The following is a 21,595-nucleotide window of genomic DNA, read 5'->3' as shown; positions in this document are numbered from 1 at the left end:
AATCCATTACACGTGACATATTGAATAATTTATTGAAAATGTAAACTTCAGTTACTACTTAGAAAGTAACCATTGTGTTGTTTCCATAGCAACCACTTTCCATATAATAGAAAGTATTACAAGAACCATTAAATGTGTCCATCCTACTTTCCAAATGTCCAGTAACAAAACACCTTAGGATAAAGTCTTGTACAACATATATAGTATGAAACATATGAGGTTCATTGTTTCTGGTATATAAAATAGAAGAAATAATACAAATTTCAAAGTAAATGGAACATTATATAGTTTAATGTGATTAAGGTTATTAGAAAATTACCAATCCTTTAACATTTTTCCAGCATCTTGAATCGGCTAAATCCTGACTTCTTCTTAATTCTACCATTTCATGGTTTATAATGTATTACTTTTTAGACCACGTTCACACAATGTGGATTTGGTGAAGATATTTGAAATGATTTCTGCACCCAAAATCTAGCAAAATACCCCATTGTACCCCATTATATTCCATTTATATGCCATTCACATGATGCAGAAAAAATATGCGTTTCTATTAGGACATGCTGCCGGAAGGAGATTTCCGAGTGGAAAAACCTCTAAACAAATAACAGGTCCCCTGACGATGAACTGATTGCTGTTATCTGTTAGCAGGGCTCACGATTGATATTCTCAGACAGTTCGGGACTTCTCATATAATCCACATTTCCAGAACTTTTTTTTTTAGAGTTCTGTAATCTCCTTAATTCCCTGTACACATCACGTTTGTGATCGCTCCCGACGTACACGTTAAACGTGTCCATAGGGCTCCATTAGCCTGACGGAGGCCAAAAGAGTGTCCTTTTGGCTTCTGTCGCACTGGTATACGTCTTTTTTGAAGCATAGAATTGCATAGTAGACTACGCTATTCCATTCTGCTGTATTCTGCAAAACAAAATTCTTCAGCATGGTATACGTTTTTTAACATGGGAGCCTATGGGTAACGTATCATATGTAATACGTCATGGGCACACATTTAACGGATATGTCACGTGCTTTCCAATAGTCTTTTTATTACGTATTGGTTAAACGGCAAGCATTATAGTCTATGGTAACGAATGTGGTAAATGAATGCCTAATAGGGGTATCAGTCACCCATAGACTATGATGATATCTGTTTAACATGTACGTCATGAAATCTCTGGACCCCATTTAACAAAGTATATATTTAATGGATGCAATTAAAGTCTATTGTGGTGGATGCCACTGTTATTTGTCCCGTTGCACAGGTTAAACGGAGGCAAAAAATGTGATGTGAACATAGTCTAACAAGAACATTGCTCTCTCGATTGAATCGACAGAGAGCCAAAAGAATTAAAACTTCCTCTTGGCTTCCATACCATCCTGTCCTCTGGCCATACGGTACATTGCTTTATGACTAGTCTATATCCTGCTTCCCATAAGCAGACTATAACTGATGTTAACCTGGCTGGTGGGAATTCTCGGCAACCAAAAGGGATCTGAAATTCCCCTGGCTGAATTGTTGCACTTTTGGAACATTCTTACTGCTAACAAGGGCAATTCCATTAGTATCAAATAATTAATCATAAAAATTTATACAAACAGTGCTTAAGTTGTGATACTCTTCAAATTAACCATCAAAGGATTTTTCCTACCATACTAATAAGTGATGATATATTGATAAAATATACCATCACTATCTAATAGGTAGACGTCAAACTGCTAGGAGCCCCCGCAATCCCTAGAACAAAAATACTATAACTCAATTTATGGAGCAAACCATTCAGATTTTATTATCGTCACAGCACTTCTTCTGACCCACAATATAGTTCTGTGCACAGCGCTTGGAAAGGAGTGGCACAGTACAGAAGAAGCCAATGGGGTCATACTTTCTTCGTTCTAGGCATCTCGGGAGTCCAAGTGGTCGGACACCCACTGTTCTGATAGTGATTGACTTATCCTAACAAAATGACACTGCTTAATAGGGTCGGAAACCCCTTTAAGTGATTTTACATCTCAATATTTTTTATAGTACACTAACCCATGCAGGAAATATTAACATTTGAGGAATTGTCCTTATCTTTGAAGCTTAGGGATAATTACCATACTTAGAGGTTGTTCATATAATAGAAGGACAGGTGGAGAGTTATAAAAGACCAGCTGGATTGTTAAATGAAGAAAATCCCTGTATAAGTTTCTAGTCTGTACATTCCATGCACATACTCACGCAATTAATAATGTCGGATCATAAATTTATATTTACTGCTTTGTTAGAAGGTAATTTCACTGTTTAATGTTATCAACAAAAGGCATCTCCATCTGCTACAAGACGGGGATTACATCCGTGAGAGCTCAATAATAAAAGCTCAGATTAATCCAAAGTTACTCATGATTTTGCTTCGATTTCAATTCACATATACAACTTTTTATCATATTGTTAAATTATAATTAATTAATTCTGATATGAGATCTGAAAGATGCCAAATATTCTGGATTACTGGACAGACATATAAAGCATGTAAAACTCACTTGTAAGGCCGGTGAACCTCCAGGAAGGAAGCCCAAAATAAAATGTAAAAACGATAAATGCTGAAACAATTTATTTTGCTTTTAGAAATAAATGCCGGATTTTTAAGATGATTTCCTGGATTATTGGATGTCAGAATAAAGGTATTTCCCTGTAATTACATTATTTTGTAGTATATGTTTTTTTTCTTTTCTTGTAGGTTAGTACACTTGACTGGGCACGAGCTGAAATAATGTATAACCTCTGTGAGGTTCTGTTTAAAGTTAGCAAGGTAAGTGACCCTACATATATCTAAATGTACCCCTTCATTTAGATTTATATATTCATTATATTGTATGTGACAATGAACTGAAAATGTATCTTTCATGTTTCAAAGGTTAGACCCCACAGATTACAAGAGTGATCGGTAGCACCTTAGAATACAATAGAGAGGAAAAATAGGACCAAATATGCTAGGCGCAGCTATAAATGAACATATTTAATGGATGGAATAAAATACAGGCTACGCGTTTCGACGCAGGACATGCGTCTTCATCAGGCCATAAATATATAATAAAAACCAAACATCTTGTATATATATACATGTGTATACTCAAAATGGACCAATCACAGGGAGGAAACGGGGAGGGGACAAAAGAAACTCCGGAAAACAGAGTCACACATATAATCCAACTACAACACTAAAATAAAATAATAGGTTCATAAGTTAATAATCACAAATTAGTTATAAGATCAAAGACATATGTATAATTTTGGCTAATAATAAAAGTTTTGAACAGAAATATAAGATGAGATAAGCGCACACTAAAATTATTGGTAAAACATTAATTATATTTAAAAAAAAAACATATAGCAACATTAAATAATATGTGTGACAATTTAATACAATAATTCTAGATTAAATTTATACTGTTGGAAACATTATTTTACTCACAATAGACCAAAATCCAAATATATGCTAAAGAGGAGACAAATAGCGTCCCCGTTGTCATAACAACTCCTGTCAAACAAGACAGCCGAAAATAGGCGAGAGAAGGTGGGAATTGTATTATATTTAAAGGACATGACAAAACCTATTATATTCTATCTTTAATGATCATTGTAATCAAACTATATGTACATAAATATGCATATTAGTATGATAAAAATTAACTCATAAAGTAAAAGCCAATTTGTAACCTTTTTTTAAAGGACAGAAAATCGGTGGAAAAATGATTTAAAGAGCTATGTGTATTGGAGAATATGTATTTTATATGTTTATTTCGTATTATATATATTTGAGAGAATAAAAAATAAAACATTTTAGTCGAAAGAGGACTCGCTAATGTCATTTAAACCTTCAGGGTGCAATGTACACAGTTTATATATCAAATAATTTTCTCTCTGCTTAAGGCATAAAAATCTATTGGTATAATCTGCCGGTATTTGTTCAATTGGAGTAATACTTATGCACTCAAAATTGCAATTGTGCTTATCCAGACAATGTCGAGAGACACTTTGTTTGGGAAATCCTCTATTAACATTTGACCTATGCTTATTGATCCTATTCCGTAAGGTCTGAGTTGTGCGTCCTATATATTGTAACTTGCATGTACACTGTAAAAGATAAATAACATATTCACTCCCACAATTTTAAAAACTTTTGATAGGAAAGGATTCCAATGTGACTATGGAAATAAAGTTTGTTGTTTTATGTGTAATATTAGAACAACATAGGCATCTTGGTTGCCCACACCAAAATGATCCCAGAATTGTTGGGTGTATTTTAAAAATGTAGTATCTATTATTATTATTATTATTATTATGCAATTTACTTGGATCTAATAAATTCTTCAGGGTTTTAGATCTGCTAAAAGTAACCTTGGGTATAGGTGGTAGTGACCCTTTTAAAACAGGATCATTACAGAGAATATGCCAGTGTTTTTCTAAAATTTACCTTATGGATTTGCTCCCAGTATTAAAAGACGTAATAAAATTATACTTATGATTAGAAGTGTCAACTTTCTTTACACCCACTATTTTGATACAGTCTTCTTGAGTCATTTTCATCGCTTTTTGTTGTGCCCCCTCAACTAGACTACTCGGAAAATGTTTCTCCTTGAACCTTTTTCTTAAAATTTGACATTCATTTTTAAAATCTTTTGGATTAGAACAATTTTTTCAAATTCTCCGAAATTGTCCAAAAGAGATATTTCGGAGCAATGGAGGATAATGAGCACTTGTAAAGTCTAGATAACTGTTTACATCAACTGATTTAAAGTGTGTTTTTGTTGTAAATGTATCCATATTTCTACTAATGGTTAGATCCACAAAATCTATTTGTTCCGCAGAATAGGTATGTGTGAAACTCAATCCATAGGAATTTATATTTAAAAAGATTCAATAAAAGAAATGGCTGAAGACTCATCCCCTCTCCAAACAAAAAACAGATCATCAATAAAGCATTTGTAAAACAATATATTTTTCCTAAAAGGATGTTCACACAGTATATAATTCTTCTCAAAAATGCCCATATAAAGATTTGCGAATGATGGGCCAAAACGTGAGCCCATTGCACATCCCTTGATTTGGCGATAATATTTATTATCAAAGCTAAAAGTATTATGTTGCAGGGTAAAATTAATACATTCCATTAAAAACTTAATTTGTTCAGTTGGTATACGAGCATCCGAAAATAAATAGCATGAAGTGGCATCAACACCTAAATCATGTGGGATATTTGAATAAAGTACAGATACATCTACAGTAAGAAAACTCACATCATTAAAATTATGACTACAATTAAAATCCCTAAGATCTCAAATTAAATGTGATGAGTCCTTGAGAAAAGATGGTACCTCAAGAACAAAGGGCTGGAGGTGTAAATCTATAAAATGAGACAAATTGCTCGTAAGAGACCCTATCCCCGAAATAATTGGTCGACCATGTGGGGAAGAAATAGACTTCTGAATTTTGGGCAAATTAATTTGCGAGTAGTCTAGTTGAGGGGGCACAACAAAAAGCGATGAAAATGTCTCAAGAAGACTGTATCAAAATAGTGGGTGTAAAGAAAGTTGACACTTCTAATCATAAGTATAATTTTATTACATCTTTTAATACTGGGAGCAAACCCATAAGGTAAATTTTACAAAAACACTGGCATATTCTCTGTAATGATCCTGTTTTAAAGGGGTCACTACCACCTATACCCAAGGTTACTTTTAGAAGATCTAAAACCCTGAAGAATTTATTAGCCCCAAGTAAATTGCATAATAATAATAGACACTACATTTCAAAAATACACCCAACAATTCTGGGATCATTTTGATGTGGGCAACCAAGATGCCTATGTTGTTCTAATATTGCACATAAAACAACAAACTTTATTTCCATAGTCACATTGGAATCCTTTCCAATCAAAAGTTTTTAAAATTTTGGGAGTGAATATGTTATTTATCTTTTACAGTGTACATGCAAGTTACAATATATAGAACGCACAACTCAGACCTTACGGAATAGGATCAATAAACATAGGTCAAATGTTAATAGAGGATTTACCAAACAAAGTGTCTCTCGACATTGTCTGAATAAGCACAATTGCAATTTTGAGTGCATAAGTATTACTCCAATTGAACAAATACCGGCAGATTATACCAATAGATTTTTATGCCTTAACTGGTTCCCGACCGCTGGCTGTGTTTTTACGGCCAGCGGTCAGGGTCCTTAAAACCCGAGCCATAGACTTTTTACGGCTCGGGTTTTAACTTGCTGCCCGCGCGATCGGGCAGCTGAATGTCAGGTCTCCGGCTGTCAGCGACTGCCGGGGACCCTGAGGAGAGGAAAGAAGCAGCTTTCGCTGCTTCTGTCTTCTCCGATGTCTTTTTACACAGCGCTCAATGAACGCTGTGTATAGGAATAGAGACAGCAGCAGCGGCGCTGTCTCTATTCCTCCCTGTGGTCATGTGACTGGTCACATGATCGCCAGGTGCCGTTACTGACAGACTGCTGCTGGGTCTTACAAGACCCAGCACAGCCCTATTAGTGACAATCGTTACTATGAGAGGGCTGATTTCCCCTGTAACTGATTTCCTCTGCAGCCCCAGTTACAGGGGAAAAGCCTGGTGTAAAAGAAAGAAAAAAATATATATAAAGTTCCCCAAAGGTCTTTTTTGACCTTTGAGGGACAGACCATAGTAATAAAAAAATAGTAAAGTCAAGTGCAAATTTTTTTAAATAATAAGTACACATAAAATACCCACCCCAAAAAAAAACGTTCCCCCCACCAATCATTTTTGTAACGCTAGCGCTGACCCAATTACCCTAATATAGACATGTAATATATTACAATTTACAGTAGACAATGACGATCACAAATAAAAGGTCTATTTTAGGGTAAAGCTATGTTATTACCAAAAAAAATAAATAGCTGAAACGTAAAAAAGCTTATTTTTTTACTATTATTTTCAAACTTTATGAATAAAAATTCTAAAATAGCAAAAAAGGTGTGTATAAAAACAATAAAAAAAAGAAACCTGCATTGTCTACGGAAAAAACGTAGCAAAAATCACATAGTTAGCCCAACAAATAAAAAAGTTATAGCCATTTAACTAACACGTGCTAAAAAGGGCTAAACGGTATCTGGTCCTGAAGGCTCAAAATAGCCCGGTCCTGAACTGGTTAAACAGAGAGAAAATTATTGGATATATAAACTGTGTACATTGCACCCTGAAGGTTTAAATGACATTAGCGAGTCCTCTTTAGACTAAAATGTTTTATTTTTTATTCTCTCAAATATATATAATACGAAATAAACATATAAAATACATATTCTCCAATACACATAACTCTTTAAATCATTTTTCCACCGATTTTCTGTCCGTTTCAAATTGGCTTTTACTTTATGAGTTAATTTTTATCATACTGATATGCATATTTATGTACATATAGTTTTATTACAATGATCATTAAAGATAGAATATAATAGGTTTTGTCATGTCCTTTTAATATAATACAATTCCCACCTTCTCTCGCCTATTTTCGGCTGTCTTGGTTGACAGGAGTTGTTATGACAACGGGGACGCTATTTGTCTCCTCTTTAGTGTATATTTGGATTTTGGTCTATTGTGAGTAAAATAATGTTTCCAACAGTATAAATTTAATCTAGAATTATTGTATTAAATTGTCACACATATTATTCGTTTTTAATTAATGTTGCTATAGGTTTTTTTTTAATATAAGTAATGTTTTACCAATAATTTTAGTGTGCGCTTATCTCATCTTATATTTCTGTTCAAAACATTTATTGTTAGCCAAAATTATACATATGTCTTTGATCTTATAACTAATTTGTGATTATTAACTTATGAACCTATTATTTTATTTTAGTGTTGTAGTTGGATTATATGTGCGACTCTGTTTTTCCAGAGTTTCTCTTGTCCCCTCCCCGTTTCCTCCCTGTGATTGGTCCATTTTGAGGATACACATGTATATATATACAAGATGTTTGGTTTTTATTATATATTTATGGCCTGATGAAGACGCATGTCCTGCGTCGAAACGCGTAGCCTGTATTTTATTCCATCCATTAAATATGTTCATTTATAGCAGCGCCTAGCATATTTGGTCCTATTTTTCCTCTCTATTGTATTCTATACCTGGCGGTAAATTTCCATTTACCGGTTTGGACCTGGGCAGCAGCTGTATCCCTGATCTACCTACACACACTCTCGGTGTGTCTGCTTTCAACACATCCTAAGTAGCGGTGATTAACATGTAGGCTGATTTATCCCTTTCAACAGTGTTGTGCCTGTTCAGCATAACCTCTCTAGGTGAGTACAATTCACCCTATCCCTGTGCAAATTACTTGTGGATAATCTACACAATGTGGCGCCGTGTGTTGTTCTTTTTCTCCTTATTCGGTAGCACCTTAGGCCGGGTTCCCATGTAGCGTAAACGCTGCAGAATTTCCGGAACGAAACTCTGTACAGAAATTTGACAGCATTTACAGTAGCAGCAAAGTAGATAAGACTTTGAAAATCTTATGCCCATGCAGCAGAAAAAAAACATAGAAAAAAATGTTGACCGTCGGTGCGAGATTAAAATTTGCAGCATGTCAATTCATGCTATGTTTTCGTTGCTTTTCTAATATATATATATATATATATATATATATATATATATAATTACCCAGAACTCCCTGCTTCTTCCTCCAGTCCAGCCTCCTGGGATAACATTTCATCCCATGTGACTGCTGCAGCCAGTCACAGGCTGCAGCGGTCACATGAGCTGCAGCGTCATCCAGGGAGGATGTCAAACGAGGGACGGCGTCAAGATGACAATGGCCGGGGTAAGTATTTTTTTTCTACCGCTGCTTTCCCCTGCACAAATTCCGCCCGAAAAACTGTATCACAGTGTGATGCTGCTTCCAGGTCAGATACGCTGTGTAGTTTTACGCAGCGTATCCGACGCGTGGGAACCCGGCCTAACACCTGTAGCTTTTACCTAAAAAATCTCTGCTTTTTTGAAGATCTCCAAATTAATGTTGATGGCACTCCTAGTGACTTCAATTGGTCTGTAGTGTGCATGCAGCACCTCTTCACTTTAGGGATTGGTATGGGTCCCAACTTATGTACCCCACTGAAATAAAAAAAACTCACAGGGATTCTCAATGCTTGGACTCCAATGGATCAGATGTAATCTGTGAGGGAAACTTAAAGCAAGTGTCCATTTACCCTGCAGTGCCAGCATAGGGCCTCTTTCACACTAAGTATTAGCCCTACGTTTAACATGTACGATGGGAAAGCTCCTCGACTAGACTTTAAACGGGTCCATAGGGCTCCATTAGCCTGACAGAGGCCAAAAGGGTATCCTTTTGACCTACATCGGCTGGTATGTCAGTACACCTTTATCTTGAAGGATGGAATAGCGTGGTAGACTACGCTTTTCCATCCCGCCAGACAAAAAAACAAAGTATACTGCACTGTATATGGTAGATGCGCTTCTTGCACAAGTGGTAGGGTGTAGAAGCAAAGATACAGCCCTCTGGTATGCGATGTTCCTTTCTTATTCAATTCTGCTCCGTGTATCAAATTGAGAATAGCAGTGGAGTCATCGGAAAGGTAAATCCTTTCATTGTGATAGCAGCAACGTGTTTTGGGGCCGAACCGGATCCTGCCTCAGGCAATATCACATAAATTAAATAAATGGCAGCAGTGTTGCTCTTTAAGCTAAAAAAAAAAATGGGAAAAAATGGTGAAGTAGAGGTCAGAGGTTAAGCTCGTTTAGTTGTTATGTAAACATTGTGTCAAAGACAGGAAACATAAAACATAAAGAAAGAGTCACTGTATTGGGATCCGTCACAGGCTTTTATTAGACTTATGCATTGGTAGGCTCCATTGAGGTAACTGTCCATGTGCACAGCGGCCCTGTCCCCTGCGTCTGCAAAACCTTTATTTCCAGAGCCCTTAGCTGCAACCTCTGCCTGGGGAAACGACATCACTGGAGCTTCTGTGGGGTAGGCCTAGTAACGTAACTGGATGGTAGTCTGCTTAAAATTTCTTGTGGTTGCAGGAGATATAGGGCCACCGCGCGGGTCATGTCTGGAGACTCCGGTATTGTAACACACATGACATCACTGTCCATATATGGACAGTCACGTCAGGGGATTCTCCAGGGCTGGCGTCTACAGCCAGAGGGCTTTTGACTTTCTGGCTAGGAACTCCGACATCACAAAGCTCCTGACATCACTGTCCATATATGGAAAGTGACGTAAGGAGCTTCCCCGGGCATAGCGCTTAAGGTAGCGACGTACACTTTGCAGCTTCTGTTGGAGGTATACATCGGGTGTGACAACATATACCTCCAACAGAAGGAAAAACAGTGTGAAATGGGCCTTACACATCAATAGATTGGATTATAATCTTCAGAATAAGAGATGCTTTTTATAGCTATTCTCTGATTTGGCTATTAGACAGTGGTCTTAAAATGTATCTTTAATCTCACAATTCCCTGTTGAAGTACCCCAAAAATCTAAAACTCTAGACAGAAATCTAATTGGTTAGATTTCAAGTATTTTCATAGCAATTTATTTGTAATGCACTAACAATTAGCTGTAATTTATTGAAGGTCCAACCTTCCTTTAAAAAGCTTTGGTAATTTATAGGAAAATATATATTAATGGAAACTAGTTTAACCCCTTCCCGACATCCGCCGTATATATACGGCGCACGCCGGGTGGGGGAATATGGAGCGGGCTCACGGGCTGAGTCCGCTCCATAGAGCGAATCTGTCGGCTGTGTGTTACAGCCGACACTTCCGGGTTACGAGCAGGATCGCGCTTTAGCGCGATCCCGCTTGTTTAACCCGTTAAATGCCGCGTTCAATAGAGATCGCGGCATTTAAATTACTAAAACCAGGGGGGCGACCCCCTGTAACGTCTCAACGGCCCCCCTGCGGCGAGATCGGGGGGAGCCGTTGGTTCACACGGCTGCCTGGGGGTCTGACAAAGTCCCCCAGGTCCGCCATCTTGGTACTCCTAAGAAGCTCTGCCTCCGGCAGGGCTTCATAGGAGACTGTCATAATCACGATATACTGCATTACATTAGTATTGCAGTATATCGCGCAAGCGATCTAACGATCGCTGGTTGAAGTCCCCTAGGGGGACTAATAAAAAATGTAAAAATTAGTTAAATAAAGTTGTTTTTTTTGTGTAAAAAAAACTAAAATATTAAAAGTTCAAAAAAAACCCCTTTTCCCATTTTCCCCCTAGAGCATAGTAAAAAATTAAATAAATAAACATAATTGGTATCGCCGCATCCGTAAAAGTCTGAACTATCACAATATATCATTATTTAACCCGCACGGTGAACGCCGTAAAAAAAACAAAATTGTAAACGCCAGAATCTCTATTTTTTGTTCACCTAATCTCCCACAAAAAATGAAATAAAAAGTGATCAAACCGTCACATTTACACCAAAACGGTATTATTAAAAACTACAGCTTATCCCGCAAAAAATAAGCCCTCATACCACTTAATCGACGGAAAAATAAAGACGTTACGGCTCTCGGAATTTGGCGAAACAAAATAAATTTTCTTTTTTACACTTAGGTTTTTACTTGTAAAAGTAGTAAAATATAGAAAAACCTACACATATTTGGTATCGGCGTAATCGTATTGACCCATAGAATAAAATGAATATGTTGTTTTAATTGTACAGTGAATTCCGTAAAAATGGCGCGCAAAAAACCATGGCGGAATCACTGTTTTTTTCATTTTCTACCCCACAAATAATTTTTTTCCCGTTTCCTAGTACTTATACTGCAAAATAAATGGTGCTACGAAAAACTACAACTTGTCCCGCAAAAATCAAGCCCTCATAGTACTATATAGACGGAAGAATAAAGGCGTTATGGCCTTTGGAAGGTGGGGAGGGAAAAACGAAAATGAAAATCTGAAAAAGGGCTGCGGCGGGAAGGGGTTAACATAATGCATAATAGTCTAAAATATGAGATATTTTAGCATGAGTTAATACTTTGTTTAATATAGACTATGATGTTTTATTTTCGTGTAAAAATGTTGACACGTGCTCATGCGTTACACTATCTAAAATTTCACTTTTAGATTTGGCCTGCTGATGAAATCTGGATTCAAGAAAATCTATATTTAAATATCAATCAAAGTGAAGATTTTGAAGATCAGCGACCATATTGTTTTAATGTTTTGGTTGGACATGGCAAGAGTCATTACTTCAGCACCGAGTTGGGAAATGATTTACCAATGTGGGAGAGGTCATTTCAAAAAGCAATCTTTATGGAAGTACAAAGAGTAAAGGTAAGTAATGCCATTTTTTGCCATTTTTGCATACTAAAAATGTTGAAAGTCAGTTATTATGAAACATCATTTCCTTGCTATGAGTTTATTCGACAGTTTGGGCGATTATAGAGTCACTTGCCATCGCTTGCCTAGAAATCCATGTGGTCCATGTGAAACATTTAAGGGGGCATCAACTGGAAGGAGGTTCAGTACCATTGAAAAGCCACTTATAGCATTCTTATGATATAGTCAGTGCAGTCAATATGGAAACTGGAGGTAGCCAGTTATATAATTGAAAACATGGATTTTTAAAGGTGTCCAATGACCAGGGGTGCAACTATATGGGGTGCTCAGGTTGACGTATTATGGCTCATACAACTTTTTATGTGTAATTGTCTGTTTTATGCAACAATAAAAAAAAAGCCAACAACAGCAACCGGAAAATAAATCATCAACATTAAGGGGGGATTCACACGAGCGTGTATTCGGTCCGTGCGGGCCGCAGGGTTTTCACGCGGCACGCATGGACCAATACAAGTCTATGGGGCAGTACAGACAGTCCGTGCTTTTTGCGCAGCGTTTGTCTGCTGCGCAAAAAGCGCGACAGGTTCAATAACTGCGTATTTCGCGCATCATGCACCCATTGAAGTCAATGGGTGCGTGAAAACCACGCAGGTTGCACGGAAGCACTTCCGTGCAAACCGACTGAAACAGCGCACCAGCTGTCAAAAGGATGAATGTAAACAGAAAAGCACCACGTGCTTTTCTGTTTCCGAACATCCAAACGGAGTGTCTTTGCGATGAGCGAAGCCGGACAAGCGAACCGAACTTCACCGGGTTCGGCCGAACTCGTTTTGGCCGAACCCGGCAAAAAAATTATCGGTACGCGACGTCAGGAGATAGTCACTGTCCATGGTGCTGAAAGAGTTAAACTGTTTCAGCACCATGGACAGTGACTTCCGATCCCAATATACATGAACCTGTAGAAAAAAAACGAAGTTCTGACTTACCGATAACTCCCGGCATCTTCCTCCAGTCTGACCTCCCGGGATGACAATTCAGTCCAAGTGACAGCTCCAGCCAATCACAGGCCAAGCACAGGCTGCAGCTGTCACATGGACTGGCGCGTCATCCAGGGAGGTGGGGCCCGATGTCGAGAGGCGCGTCACCAAGGACGCGTCACCAAGGACGCGTCACCAAGGCAACGGCCGGGAAGTTCTCGGTAAGTACGAACTTTTTCTTTTTGTTTCAACAGGTTTTTCGATATTGTGTTCGGCATTCACTGTTGAGGGTGCTGAAAGAGTTAGCTCTTTCAGCACCTTGGACAGTGACGGGCGTCGACTAGCCTCATCTCTATGATGGCGGCTGCGCGAAAATCAAACAGCCGCGCATCATACACGGATGACGCACGCAGCTGTCAAATGGTTTTTGCGCGCGCAAAACGCTGCGTTGTTTGCGCGCGCAAAAACGCAACCTCCGTCTGTATGTGCCCTTACCCTTATATACTTGTTAGCCTGCAGCGCTGCATGAGTCTAATATGTTTGACTGCAGTGAAAAGACATTTTAATAAATTAGACAATAATGTCAGTCTTTTCCTTTTTTGAATTAACCACACAGAGTAAACAGGTTTTTTTTTGTGGCAGTTACACTCACATAACCAAGTGCGTTTTCCATTTTCTAACCCTAACCAGTGTCACTGCTTTTCTAAAAGATTACTAGGTTAATAGGAGTCTACTAAACCTAAATTAGCAAAACAGTATCTGTTCCAGGCCCATGCACCAGGAAAAGTGCTAAAATATATCCACAAATGTTACATTATTAGGCTCCATTCACACGTCCAATAAAATTGAACATGTAATTCTGCAGCAAAAATCCGAAGATTACCCCGGGTTTATGCAAAGGATGTGCCGCACATGTGTATCCGTACGAGGATAAGACACATTGTCATTCAATACGGCTAATCGCCGGCTCTCCGTGCGGAATAAGTAGCATGCCGGCAGATTTTTTTCTGCAGAATGTGAACGGGGTTGCGGAAACTCCATTCACATGCAAGGGATGTGGATTGCCATTGTATCTGATGTGGATTTTGGTGCAGAATCTGCGCCAAAATCCATGTCACATCCGACACGTGTGAACGGGGCCTTACATTACTGAATGTTTATACTTACTTTGGCAACCAAGATTGTTATGATTACTGTTTGCCATCATCTGTTGTATCATATAAAACATTTTATTTTTATAATTTTTTATTTTTTTTAAAAAATAAAAATTTCAAGAGCATGGACAGATGCTAGGAATATTTGAAGTCCACCTTTGACCACTAAGTCATGAAGTAGCCATCTCCTTAGATCAGCTAATTTCCTTAAAGAATACCTAACCTTTCAGGTGACTTTTCAGAATAATCTGTCATAAGTGTGACTGAAGAATAACACTATTTTTGGTCATTATATGACTTGTATATGGCAGTTTCCCATCTGCAGGCTCTATCTCTAATTCTCAGTTGTTTTTTAGCTAGTGGGCAGAGCCTAATGGCTATCATGTCTCCTATACACTGCACACATAGAAGAGGAGAATCCTGCTGTCCTCTCTCTATCTATCACATTTATACTGTATATAGAAGCTGCAGCAGCATGGAGGAGATTATACAGCAGTAATGAACAGTGTAGCTGAGAATCCAGGACTGGCATGAGATATAACACTTGAAATAAGCTGCAGCAGTATCGCTATGCATTTCTCTGCCTCTCTCTTTTCTCTCTCTCTCTCTTTCTCTCTCCTACTCTCCCTCTGCTCCTACTTCTTCCTTCCCCTCCCCTCTCCAAAGATTTCTATAAGCAGCTGTAAACTGATCCCGTGAACTGAGAGTCAGTCCGAGACGGAAAAAGTAGTAAATTCAGACAGAGGGAACAGTTAGGAGGGGAGGGAGGAAAGGAACCTGATAAGTTGAAAAATAGTAATTTCTCTCTAATAAGATATATTACAAAGTATCTTATATTCACTTGTACTAATGATTTATGCAATTGTTAAAAAGTTAGTTACTATTTAAGCAATCTGCAGACATGTACTGATGCATCTAACCTATAGATATTTAAACCCTCAACATCAAACTATATATCGGGAAAGATATGGGAAATATTGTTTTATTGCATGGGAGTTCACTCCAAGAAAATGAATTCGATTTTAATTCATTTTACAATTAAAAGGCTTTTCTGTTTCCAATTAAGTCTTAATTGTATAAATGAAAAGTTTTAAAATTTTCTAATATCTTTGTTTTTCAATTCCTCATCATTTTTAAAATATTATTTTTCTGTCAGTGAATAAAAAGTGTTTTACATTCAAAGGCAGCAGTACATACCCAGTATTGCTCTCAGAAGAGAAATAGACATGTAACCAGTCTAGGCAATGCTCTGTGAGCAAAATGCATAAGTAGCAGCACCAAAAATCTTACTGATAGTTTGCTATAATGTATCAGTCTGTCGTCCAGGCAGTTTAGGGTGTGTTAATAGGAAGGTATTTTACTATAGAAATTGTCCTTTCTCCTCATTTATAATGTGGAAAAACCTGGAAAAGATTCAGTTTGCTGGAGTGGAAGAGAAGACCCAAGTTGTCACAACAGTGATTAGGCTTTATACTGTATACATATACTGTATACATAAGCATAGACGTCTATCTTGATATGTGATGGAATAGGGCTATAGATTGTCCCCATCTGGAAGATGTCTTCTAGATTTTCTTCCATAAGGGATGGTAGTATATTTTTATCCAATGGAGACTAACCAAAAACCTCTAGCATTGAATTATGTAATCTTCTAGACACCATGGAGAACAGCAGGTTAGGACAACACTGTTCACCACATAAAATGCTGAAGCAAACGCAAGGCTGAATCCTCACAACTAAAAGGTAGAGGCAGGGCCAGATTAAGAAGTCCTTGGGCAAAAAATTTGGTTGGAGCCCCCATCCCACTCTGAAACCCATACCCCACCGGATCCCCTACTGCAGCCATATAAAGGAGGGATGGCTGCATGGCCCTGTCTACTAAAGATTATGGGAGTGATAGAGATAGCCAAGCCAGTGACTTCTGTAAACATCAAAAAAGAGAGCCACACGTAAGTATCTCCACTTCTTGTTGGTTGAATAGGATAGCCAAGCAGCCATCAGGGAGTCCCCATTTTGATAGCAAACTGTTATATTTTGTAGCCTATTTAATTTTTGATATTAGCATTAAAGAGGTTTTCTCATAATCAATATTTATCACCTAGCCACAGGACCCTCAGCGGTGAGATATTTATCACCTATCCTGTGGATAGGTGATAAATATTGATTATGGGAAAACCCCTTTAACTCCTCAGTATATGTCCCTATGTCTTAAATGCCTTACCTGGGCGGTAAAGGTAGATGGTGTAGACCTCCAAGGTGGTAGAGGCACCAGGGCACACACCCCTTTTGCCCTCCCTATAATCTGGCCTGAGTAGAGAGAATCATACTCTTATTATTAAATACCACTACCAAAGCTACGTAGGAGTCCATTCATTGCTCCAAGTCTACTAATGTGGGATGGTAAGTCAAGGACCATTGCTAAGAGTTCTTTGTAAATTGGGGTGCTTTGGATTAAGGCTCTACAGTACTATCGGGAAGAGACTTTACCAAATATTATCATGTCTTATCAAGATGACAGTAACGTTTTGGAAAAAATACCGGAGAATGACATAATGTAATACAGCTATACATATACTGCAGCTTTGTTAAAACAAAATGACCTATTTCCTTTGTGCTGTGCAACCTCTTAATATTGCCACACCAAGCATGATTTAAGTTTCAATTAACATCTATGCAGTTCCTCAACCTTCACATTTCAGTTTATAATTAAATACAGGTAAATGCAATTTTCAGATTCATATTCAGAAAAAAATGTGTTTTCAAATTTAGATTATGAACAGTGTCATGCTGTCTGCTTTAGTCAATCCCATCACATTATTTCTGTCGTATACTATACTATTATATTACATTCAGCAGGCTAAAACACTTTAACCTATTCAGCCATAGCTGTAGTACAGTGGCATTGGTACCAGGGGAAATTGTTTCAATTCAATGAAGTGGACATTTTATCTAGTTTTATATTAGGAAAAAGTAAATTATTAAAAAAGAGAAAGCCTGCATTTATGTTTTACAGATTAGAATAAATTGAACGTTAGCTAGTCAAATATTTATTCTAAAAACTGTCATAGATGAGTTTAGGCTAAGCAATTTAAAGAGAAATCTAGAAGCGAGACCAAATGTTTCCTGTCACCTCCTATGTGTCGATTTATATCTATAGTGCTGGATACTGCAGGCTTCTTCCTTTAAAGAGACACTCTAGGCAAAATGTATACACAATGTTATTCCTAGTGCAGAGTCCCTGTATCATGGCACCACCCCCTTAGGGCCCTTGCACTAGGCATAGCAACGTATTAATTTTGCTCAGAGTGTTCCTTAAAGACATCTTTGAATGCAAGTGTTTATTGTGAACCATTAATACACACGACCAGAAATACTTAATGTGGGGAAAAATGACTGGTCAAGTGGAGCATTGTCACCAGCTTACTGCTAAACAATTTGGTAGCCAACTGCACAAGCATGTCCTGACACTACCTATCAAACACTATTAAAAAATGTTTATAACTACCTCTCACTTTTCAATGGTTAAAGGGGTTGTCCCAACTCTACAAACTGAATACCCCTTAGAGTGACCAACCTACACCAAATACCCTTAGAATGACCATTCTACACTGACTATAGGGAGAAAAACAAACCAAGTAAGTTGTTTTAAGTACAAAAAGGTCACAATCTAACAATAAAGTACATTACAAATTCATACTAGTACATTAGCCAATGCCTTCTTTTGCTTGGTGCGTGTGTTTAAAAAAGTTCACATCATGAAAGTCCAAGTACAGGCTCTCAAGTCAATTTGCGCATGTCAGGAACTTTGAAGCGTCTCTTTTTAGTCACATAATGAGATAGAAAAATAGTGAAATTTACAATTTACAAATGTGTTGCAATATTCATAGGAAGTATTTTTTTTTTATTTAGTTTTTTTAAATTAACTTTGGAGAGGGAAGGGTGAGTAGAATGGAGCAGAGAGAGACACAGACTTGCTGCCCATAAAAGTCTATGGAGGGGAGGCTAAGCAGGAGGAGTGGGAGAGAGAGGGAGAGAGAGACAGACAGACAGAAAGACATGTTGCAGCTGCTGATAAGAGCTATATGCCCCCCAGTACAGGATTCTCAGCTACACTGTGAAACATATATGGCCACGGACAGTCGTCCTGACTTACCTCCTGATGGCCGCGGCCATGGACGAGTGAGTGCCGGGCGGCATCTCCCTCCTGGGAGACGCCGGCACTTACCTCCGCATCAAGGTACTGGCTCCCGCAGGGTGTGTGCGCACGTGAGTGCTCAGCCTTAAAGCGCCAGTATGCGCACATGCAGAGTTTCTGCAAATTAGCCCAGAATGCCTCTGGACTATAAAAAGGGCACTGCCCTTCTGATCCTTGTCCGAGCATTGTTGTGTTTCCCTAGTCTGTCTTTGCAAATGGTTCCTTAGTGTTTCCCAGTTCCCAGTGTTCCGTTCCTGCTTCCAGTACCCCGTATCCCGTGCTACCATGCCCCTGTGCCTTAAAGTGTTGGAATCGTGTTGTGCTCACTGCTGCATCTGCTGTGTTGCACCCCGCCTTGTGCCTGCTGGAGCTTCATCTCAGCCTGAAACCACCGCTACTGTCTACGTTGCCTCAGGTACCCTTTCCAGAACTATAGACATTGCCTATACCTGTTTGGCCAGCTGCTATCCCGCTTTGCGGAACGGCCCAGTGGGTCCACACCCCGCGTCGTGACACACTGCTCATTACTGCTGTATAATCTCCTCCATGTCCTTCTATATATGTGATAGATAGGGATTCTCATCTTCTCTATGTGCTGTGTAAGGCAGACAAAGCTCCATCCACTAGCTCAGAGAGAACTGAGATTTAGAGATAGAGGCTGCAGAGGGAAAAACTTCTAAAAAAAAATGCTAAATACAAGTGATACAATGGTCAGAAAAAGTGTTATTCCTCATGCACATGTAAGAGCTTATTCTAAACATTTACCTGAAAGGTTAGGTACGCTTTAAGCATATCACTTTACTTGTACGACCAGTGGAACCTTACCATAACCTGGAGTGCTGGTGCTAAGCTTTCATTTTATCTTTCTTATTATATTTTCCCAAGCATCTGACATGGGGACAACTCTTCCACAATGCTTTCTTAAGTAGACATAAGCATATGTCTGACAGTGCAGGGAGAAGCCTTTGAACTTACCATCTATGCTTCACTTGTGTCATTTGAAGCACAGTGGGAATCTGAAAGGCTTCTCTGGGATGTCAGATGTATTTATATCCAGTAAAGTAAACTTCATAGATGAATTATCTTAGTTCCTGGGAGTGCTTGTAACTCAGGTGCCTTCTCTATCTACAAAGACACAGTTGTATTGGAGACCACATAGAAATGCAACAAAAATATTTATACATAAATACCAAGACTATATCTATAATGAGAGATGAGGTTGGAGAACGTGGCAAGAAGCAAGAAAGTGATCAGCATACACAGCAAGCAGAGCCACAGCTAGGGAAACAACAGTCAAGTAGAAGTTAAGCTGGGTGATGTATCGTGAGGAGTTGGTGGCTTCTAGATCTCAGGTGTGATTAATGAGGGTTTAACAAGTGGATCCTCCGGTGGCACAATATTGGGCTACAAAGGTCTAGCAGAAGGCAACCCCATTTGGAGCTGACTTTGGGGCCATTTCCTAGCTACTAGGGTGAATTTGTTATGGGTTCATTCAGAAATAACCTTTTAGACCTTATTGATGATACATCCTGTGTATACATTGATGACAATAAAAATTATAATGCAATTATTAATGAACGAGTACATGTACTGTATAGGTAAACAGTAGGTCCCATATAATAATTTCCTTTAGTGGGCCCATGGAACCCCAGTCTGGAACTATTGTTTTGGAACTAATAGAATATTAGTATAGATAGTAATTTAACCCCTTCCCGACATTTGACGGAGCGATACGTCATAGCCGGGTAGAAGAAGTATGGAACGAGCTCACAGAGTGAACCCGCTCAATACGATGCGGGTGTCGGCTGTATGTTACAGCCGACACTTCATAGCTTTTAGCCCATTAAATGCTGTCGTCAATAGCGACCATGGCATTTAAATTGTTAGAAAGAGGAGGGAGACCCATTCTAGCAGTTCATCGTGCCCCCCTGCAATGTAATCGCAGGGTGGCAATGGTCGCTATGGCCATCTGGGGGCCTATTGAAGGCCCCCAGGTCTGCCATCTTTGTGCTCCTCCGGCAGGGTTTAATAGAAGCCTGTCAGAAAGACGATATACTGCAATACATTAGTATTGCAGTATATCATGCAAGCGATCCAACTATCGCCAGTTGAAGTCCCCTAGGGGAACTAATAACAAAAGTAAAATTTAGTAAAATAAAGTTGTATATTTATTTTTTAAAAAAATTACAAATTAAAAGTTAAAAAAAAAAACTTTTTTCATTTTCCCCCTAAAGCATAGTAAAAAAATAAATAAAGAAACATAATTGGTATCGCCGCATCCGTAAAAGTCTGAACTATTACAATATATCATTATTTAACCCGCACGGTGTACGCTGTAAAAAAAAATTAAATTGTAAACGCCAGAATCTCTATTTTTGGTCACCACAAAAAAATGGAATAAAAAGTTATCAAAACGTCGCATGTACCAAAATGGTATTATAAAAAAATACAGCTTATCCCGCAAAAAAAGAAACCCTCATACCGCTTAATCGACGGAAAAATAAAAAAGTTATGGCTCTCAGAATTTGGCGACACAAAATAAATTACATTTTTTACACTTCGTTTTTTTTTACTTGTAAAAGTAGTAAAATATAGAAAAAACTATATATATATTTGATATCGCCGTAATCGTATTGACCCGCAAAATAAAATTAACATGTTGTTTTAATTGCACAGTGAATTCCGTAAAAACGAAGCGCAAAAAACAATGGAGGAATCACTGTTTTTTTCTACGAAAAAGTACAACTCGTCCCGCAAAAATCAAGCCCTCATAGGACTATATCGACGGAAAAATAAAATACATTCTCTGAAGCGCATATATATATATATATATATATATATATATATATATATATATATATATATATATATGTAAGATTTTAATCACTGATATAGCATTTGAGCTTTGTTCAATATTCATGTTTTCCAGAT

The 21,595-nt window shown here is 38.1% G+C and overlaps 1 protein-coding gene across 1 annotated transcript in view; it reads left to right on the top strand.

The window, feature by feature from the left end:
- SNTG2 (syntrophin gamma 2) overlaps window positions 1–21,595 on the top strand; it is a 443,415-nt gene that overhangs the window by 379,609 nt on the left and 42,211 nt on the right. The window contains exons 14-15 of the mRNA XM_075861154.1: window positions 2,724–2,795; window positions 12,123–12,332. Of these exons, the coding sequence (XP_075717269.1) occupies window positions 2,724–2,795; window positions 12,123–12,332 (282 nt within the window). The remainder of the gene's footprint in view (window positions 1–2,723; window positions 2,796–12,122; window positions 12,333–21,595) is intronic.

Source organism: Rhinoderma darwinii, chromosome 4 (assembly GCF_050947455.1).
Source record: "Rhinoderma darwinii isolate aRhiDar2 chromosome 4, aRhiDar2.hap1, whole genome shotgun sequence".
NCBI lineage: Eukaryota > Metazoa > Chordata > Amphibia > Anura > Rhinodermatidae > Rhinoderma > Rhinoderma darwinii.
The sequence above is the reverse complement of the archived record's forward strand: the minus strand, read 5'-3'. Positions and strand labels throughout refer to the sequence as shown.